General features: G+C 50.1%; 2 protein-coding genes across 4 annotated transcripts in view; both read right to left on the reverse strand.

The window, feature by feature from the left end:
- Window positions 1–2,212: 2,212 nt before the first annotated feature.
- CCR7 (C-C motif chemokine receptor 7) lies at window positions 2,213–4,321 on the reverse strand. Its single transcript, XM_014590680.2, has one exon. The coding sequence runs from the start codon at window positions 4,150–4,152 to the stop codon at window positions 3,220–3,222; it is 933 nt and encodes a 310-aa protein (XP_014446166.1). The 5' UTR covers window positions 4,153–4,321; the 3' UTR covers window positions 2,213–3,219.
- Window positions 4,322–4,570: 249 nt separating this feature from the next.
- LOC102468763 (C-C chemokine receptor type 7) overlaps window positions 4,571–7,188 on the reverse strand; it is a 14,034-nt gene continuing 11,416 nt past the window's right edge. For all 3 annotated transcript variants that reach the window (XM_014590679.2, XM_027774765.1, XM_027774767.1), the window contains one exon: window positions 4,571–6,452. In XM_014590679.2, the coding sequence (XP_014446165.1) occupies window positions 5,391–6,452 (1,062 nt within the window). In that variant the 3' untranslated portion in view covers window positions 4,571–5,390. The remainder of the gene's footprint in view (window positions 6,453–7,188) is intronic.

Raw genomic sequence — 7,188 nt, forward strand, 5'->3', positions numbered from 1 at the left:
GTATAAGCAGACGAAAAAGTAAAAAGAGCCCTCTGTGGGCCTCCCAGGGGGTCCTGTCCTTCTCCCAGGGGTCATTCCAAAGCTCAGGGTAGACACGTGAGCACGTTGGGCAAAGAAGCTGGGGTCAGACCGGCCATGAGCCGAGGTCAGAATTTCTGAGACACAGCAGTCTGGGGGATTAACATTGCTGGGGGTTTTGTTGTCTCTGTAAATAGTTGGAGACGTCCAGTTATTCTAGAAAAATGTATTTGAAGCAGGGTGGTGTGTTTGTGTGGTTGGCCTGGCTTCCTTTTCCATGACCGCTCTGTTACATTCCTCCCTTCAGGAACTGGAGATTGGTTTCCCATCTGCAGCTTCATTAGAATAGACACACCAGCGGGCTCCACACCCACCAGCACTCGGGCAGGCTCCCTTTGGGGACACACACACATGTGGGCATTGCCCTCTCGCCACACGCTTATGCACACACAGTCGCAGCTGCACCTTTCAATATTTAATGACATTGCCGTGAACGCTGCTCCATGCTGACTGCATTCGTGCCAGGCTCATTTCTCTGGGGGAGCTGGTTCCCGGCTTAGAGGCTGGCTGACAAATCGTGTTAAAAACCCACCAGCCCAATGCACCCCGCAGAGGATGGTCATGCCATGTGGTTATAAGATTAGAGAACGAACGTCATTTCCAGGCAGGCTCCATTTGCAACCAGGCTCTTTTCACTTGAGAAAATGGATGGAATCACCTTTCAAGTGAATGTCTTAGCCCTCACCCCTATCCCCCTTCCCTGGATCCAGCTTGGGGTCCTTAGACACCTCCCCATGTATCACTGGGTATCTTGTGGGCACCAGGGCACCCAGTGACTTGGTTGCCTGGCCTATGTGTAGGGTAGTATCTGTTTCTCTGTACCCACTCCATTATAATGGGTTTTTACACTGCTGTGGTTTGAATGGATATGTCTCTCCAAACTTCACATGTCGCAATGTAAGCCCCAAGGTGATGATATTAGAAGATGAGGCCTTTTGGGAGTGATTAGGTCATGAGGGCTCTACCCTCATGAATGGGATTAATGACCTTATAAAAGAGCTGGAGGAGGAACCAGCAGTTAGCATAATGGCTATGTCACTGGACTCCCATGTAGTCGCCCATGGTTCGAGTCTTGGGCTTGGCGGCTTAAATTCACACCGGGCATGTGTGCGTGCATGCCCAAAATCCAGAGAGGGGAATGGAGGAGAAGGGATTGCAGTGTGACCATCCTCCCTGGGGAGGTGATTTCTTGCTTTCTGTCTCTCTGTCTCTCTGTGTCTTTCTGGCGAGCACATGTGCCCCGTAGCAAAAACAAAACAAAACAAACCAACCAAACAAAAAAACTGGAGGAAACTACAAACAAAAAAGACTAGAGGAAACTAGCTAGTCCCTTTTTGCTTTTCTGTCCTTCTGTGTGAGGACACAGCATTCACTCCCTCCAGAGGATGCAGCAATAAGGTGCCATCTTGGAAACAGAGCCAGGCTCCACCAGACACTGAATCTGCTAGAGTCTTGATTTTGGATGTCCCAACCTCCAGAACTGTGAGAAATATATTTCTATTGTTTATGAATTACCCAGTCTGTGGCACTTTATTTGGGCAGAAGGAACGGACTGACACAGTGTGGGGGGAGGCAGTGCTGCTACAATGGCCAGTAGAGGGGATCACGGGTGGGTGTTACAACTCTTAGTATCTAGTAAAGAGTCCCATCCTAGACCCCTTAATCCATCAGGCTGTTGCTTTTGACCCCAAAGAAAGGCCCTCCCTCCAAACACCAGTTGTGGGAGTCTGAGGGAATGACAGGGTCAAGGGATCTAGTTTGAAGCTGAGCTGGAATAGGTGAGCAGGCCAGCGTTCAAATGCTGTTAAGTGTTGAAAGAGTTCCCAGACATAGAGGTTACTGGGACAACTTAATTTTTCCAAAGCTCTATTCGGATAAGTGTCTTCACTTCACTGCTGACCACACAGACTTGGGTCCTATTCCATGAGCTCTGGAAGGATATTTGCAAGATGGACACCCTCCTTCTACCTCTTTCAGCTTCTTAGACCTGTGTCATTGCATAGACTCGGAGCATCGCTCTGTGACCTTGTGTGTCTGATCATCTCTGAGAAATGAAGATTGAAGGAAGGAGGAGAGGACAGAAGTGGGGGCAGTCAAGTGGGGTCTGTGGGATTGCAAAACAAGAACACACACATTTACCATTTACCCAAGTTTTTTTTTTTTTCCTTTTAAAACCATTGTTTTCTCAAGGGAAAACTTTTATTCATGTGTGAATAAAATGTGCTTTCTTAATGAATTGAAAACAGAAATGAGGAGCCTTTGTTCCGATGACAAATATCAAAGAAGCCCATTGGCCTTCAGCAGCCAGCATTGTCACCCCCCACCCCCACCCATCCCCTAACCTCCTCCCTGTCCTCTCCTCCCATGCTAGTAAAGCCAAGACCTGAATGCATGTCATCCTCACTGCACAGCCCTGGTTGGGGACATGGCTTTGTTCAGATTGAGGCAGCTGGTTTGGCTTGCAGGAAACACCACATCCTTCCCTGTCAGGGGCCTGGGAGAGCAAAGCCTAAGGAGAGATGACAGCAAGGGGACAAGTACACGCTTGGGGCAGCCTGGAGGCTGTCATTTCTTGCTGAGTTGGATGACAATGAAAAAGGGGAGATAGAAGGAGGAATTCAGAGTTACTGAAATCCCTATTTCCCTGCCAAGCCAAGAAGTCTCTCTACCATCTCTGATCTTGGAGACAAGACTTGGTTTTCTGGAAGAATTGACCTCAGTCCTTGACAGTCCTCAAAGCTCTGGGATGACTGTCTTACAGGCCAGAAGAAGGTTCATTCAGGGGAACCAGCCCACTTCCACTACCCTAGCTCTCACCAATCTGTCTCCACTCCAGCAGCTGTGAGTGGTTTCTTGACTTTCACTTTTGGTTTTAGGTTTGGGGATACAGCCTTGGTTAGGGAGAGTTGCCAGTTCTGGCATTAGCTTATTAGCCACATCTCTTTTAACCTTGGTCGAGGTAGCTAGGGTTGGGGTTAAGCTTCTTCTGGGGCATGGGTTTTCACACGGAGATCAACCTTAATGGCCAGAACTGCTTTTCCCTCAGCAGCTTTTGGGTGGGTCCAGAGTCATTGTATCTGCTCCCTGTTTTCACCTCAGGGGCCTGGGAAGAGGTCCTTCTAGTCCAGGCAGAGGAGTTGCCTATGGGGAAAAGGTGGTGGTGGTCTCAGCCTCCACACTCATTGAGGAACGCCCGGTGTGCCTGCAGGAAGACCATTGCCGGAGCCTCTCCTGGCTGAGGCAGCCCAAGTCCTTAAAGAGTTTGAAGAGGTCATTGCGAAACTTGACCCCAATGAAGGCATACAAGAAAGGGTTGATGCAGCAGCGAACACAGGCCAGGCTGTAGGTGACATCGTAGGCGATGTTGAGCTGCTTGCTGAGCTCACAGGTGCTGTTGCTCACAGTCTGGGCCAGGACCACCCCATTGTAGGGCAGCTGGAAGACTATGAAGACGACAACCACAGCAATAATCACCTTGATAGCCTTGTTGCGCTCAAAGTTGCGTGCTTGGAGCAGGGTGCGGATGATGACAAGGTAGCAGAAGCTCATGGCCAACAGGGGGACCAGAAAGCCTATCACCATCTGGGCCACCTGGATGGTGATCAAGGCCTCCACACGCTCAGTGATAAGTGAGCATCGCAATGCTTGCTCATTGCTGCTCCTCTGGGTGCCACTGTACAGCAGCTCAGGGATGGACAGCATCATGGCCAGCATCCAGATGCCCACACAGGAGAGTTTGCTGATGAGAAGCACACGGGCACGGTGGCGGTGAGCGGAGACTGCCTGAACAATGGCCACGTAGCGATCAATGCTGATGCAAAGAAGGAGGAGCATGCCACTGAAGAAGCTCATCTTGTAGATGCCAAAGATGAGTTTGCAAAAGTGGACACCAAAGATCCAGGACTTGGCTGCACTGTAGGCCCAGAAGGGAAGGGTCAGGAGGAAGAGGATGTCTGCCATGGCCAGGTTGAGTAGGTAGGTATCAGTCATGGTCTTGAGCCTCTTGAAATAGACATAGGTCAACACAACCAGCCCATTGCCCATGAGGCCTATGAAGCAAATGATGCTATACATGACTGGGAGGAACCAGGCCTTGAAGTTTCGCACATCCTGCTTGAAGCACACAGTCTCAAAAATGGTGTAGTCCACAGTGGTGTTTTCTCCAGTGTAATCATCTGTGACCTCATCTTGGCACAGGCATACCTGCGGGGAAGGGGACGGGGGAGAAAACAATCCAGCTTAGCGAGGCAGGTGCAACCCTGGCTGGGGTTTAGCCTAGATTGCAAAACAAGAACACACACATTTACCATTTACCCAAGTTTTTTTTTTTTTTTTCCTTTTAAAACCATTGTTTTCTCAAGGGAAAACTTTTATTCATGTGTGAATAAAATGTGCTTTCTTAATGAATTGAAAACAGAAATGAGGAGCCTTTGTTCCGATGACAAATATCAAAGAAGCCCATTGGCCTTCAGCAGCCAGCATTGTCACCCCCCACCCCCACCCATCCCCTAACCTCCTCCCTGTCCTCTCCTCCCATGCTAGTAAAGCCAAGACCTGAATGCATGTCATCCTCACTGCACAGCCCTGGTTGGGGACATGGCTTTGTTCAGATTGAGGCAGCTGGTTTGGCTTGCAGGAAACACCACATCCTTCCCTGTCAGGGGCCTGGGAGAGCAAAGCCTAAGGAGAGATGACAGCAAGGGGACAAGTACACGCTTGGGGCAGCCTGGAGGCTGTCATTTCTTGCTGAGTTGGATGACAATGAAAAAGGGGAGATAGAAGGAGGAATTCAGAGTTACTGAAATCCCTATTTCCCTGCCAAGCCAAGAAGTCTCTCTACCATCTCTGATCTTGGAGACAAGACTTGGTTTTCTGGAAGAATTGACCTCAGTCCTTGACAGTCCTCAAAGCTCTGGGATGACTGTCTTACAGGCCAGAAGAAGGTTCATTCAGGGGAACCAGCCCACTTCCACTACCCTAGCTCTCACCAATCTGTCTCCACTCCAGCAGCTGTGAGTGGTTTCTTGACTTTCACTTTTGGTTTTAGGTTTGGGGATACAGCCTTGGTTAGGGAGAGTTGCCAGTTCTGGCATTAGCTTATTAGCCACATCTCTTTTAACCTTGGTCGAGGTAGCTAGGGTTGGGGTTAAGCTTCTTCTGGGGCATGGGTTTTCACACGGAGATCAACCTTAATGGCCAGAACTGCTTTTCCCTCAGCAGCTTTTGGGTGGGTCCAGAGTCATTGTATCTGCTCCCTGTTTTCACCTCAGGGGCCTGGGAAGAGGTCCTTCTAGTCCAGGCAGAGGAGTTGCCTATGGGGAAAAGGTGGTGGTGGTCTCAGCCTCCACACTCATTGAGGAACGCCCGGTGTGCCTGCAGGAAGACCATTGCCGGAGCCTCTCCTGGCTGAGGCAGCCCAAGTCCTTAAAGAGTTTGAAGAGGTCATTGCGAAACTTGACCCCAATGAAGGCATACAAGAAAGGGTTGATGCAGCAGCGAACACAGGCCAGGCTGTAGGTGACATCGTAGGCGATGTTGAGCTGCTTGCTGAGCTCACAGGTGCTGTTGCTCACAGTCTGGGCCAGGACCACCCCATTGTAGGGCAGCTGGAAGACTATGAAGACGACAACCACAGCAATAATCACCTTGATAGCCTTGTTGCGCTCAAAGTTGCGTGCTTGGAGCAGGGTGCGGATGATGACAAGGTAGCAGAAGCTCATGGCCAACAGGGGGACCAGAAAGCCTATCACCATCTGGGCCACCTGGATGGTGATCAAGGCCTCCACACGCTCAGTGATAAGTGAGCATCGCAATGCTTGCTCATTGCTGCTCCTCTGGGTGCCACTGTACAGCAGCTCAGGGATGGACAGCATCATGGCCAGCATCCAGATGCCCACACAGGAGAGTTTGCTGATGAGAAGCACACGGGCACGGTGGCGGTGAGCGGAGACTGCCTGAACAATGGCCACGTAGCGATCAATGCTGATGCAAAGAAGGAGGAGCATGCCACTGAAGAAGCTCATCTTGTAGATGCCAAAGATGAGTTTGCAAAAGTGGACACCAAAGATCCAGGACTTGGCTGCACTGTAGGCCCAGAAGGGAAGGGTCAGGAGGAAGAGGATGTCTGCCATGGCCAGGTTGAGTAGGTAGGTATCAGTCATGGTCTTGAGCCTCTTGAAATAGACATAGGTCAACACAACCAGCCCATTGCCCATGAGGCCTATGAAGCAAATGATGCTATACATGACTGGGAGGAACCAGGCCTTGAAGTTTCGCACATCCTGCTTGAAGCACACAGTCTCAAAAATGGTGTAGTCCACAGTGGTGTTTTCTCCAGTGTAATCATCTGTGACCTCATCTTGGCACAGGCATACCTGCGGGGAAGGGGACGGGGGAGAAAACAATCCAGCTTAGCGAGGCAGGTGCAACCCTGGCTGGGGTTTAGCCTAGAGCAGTAGTCCCAAACTCAGGTCCCCATCATCAGCATCATGGGCGTCACCTGGGAACTTGCTAGACCCTACGTGAGACCCACTGAACCAGAATCTCATGGGTGGGGCCAGGGATCTGTACTTTTCCAATATTTCCAGGTGATTCTTTGGTTAAAAAATTCTGGGTTTTTCAAATTTTAATCTGCATTTGAATTACTTGGGAGATCTTGTTCAAATGTATGTCCTGATTCAGTAGGCTGGGTTGGGGCCTGAGATTCCACATTTCTACTCATCAGTAGAACGTGCCAGCTCGGAGAGACTCAACCTTATGTGTGTTGAAGATGGACTGATGAGGGTCAGATGAGCCTTGAGCTGGTTAAACATCCTTCCTCTGAGCTTCAGTTTTCTTGTTGTGAAATAGAGACCAGAGCCCAGCAGGCGATGTAGTGGTTAAGGTGCTGGACTCCCACATGGTCAATTGCGATTTGAGTCCCAGACCTGGTGGCTTGAAACTCATGCTGGGTGCATGTGAGTGCATGCCCAAAATCCCGAGGGGAGAATGGAGGAGAAGGGATTGCAGTGTGGTCATCTCCCCTTCCGGGGGTGATGTCTCACTTTCTGTCTCTCTGTCTCTCCAGTGAGTGTACATGCCCTATAGCAATCTCTCTCTCTTAAAAAAACA

Source organism: Tupaia chinensis, unplaced genomic scaffold (assembly GCF_000334495.1).
Source record: "Tupaia chinensis unplaced genomic scaffold, TupChi_1.0 Scaffold000477_1, whole genome shotgun sequence".
Taxonomy (NCBI): Eukaryota; Metazoa; Chordata; class Mammalia; order Scandentia; family Tupaiidae; genus Tupaia; species Tupaia belangeri.

What these genes read in the sequence shown, in the direction of transcription:
- CCR7 (XM_014590680.2), bottom strand. Translation starts at nt 4,152, where the DNA reads ATGTATAGCATCATTTGCTTCATAGGCCTCATGGGCAATGGGCTGGTT.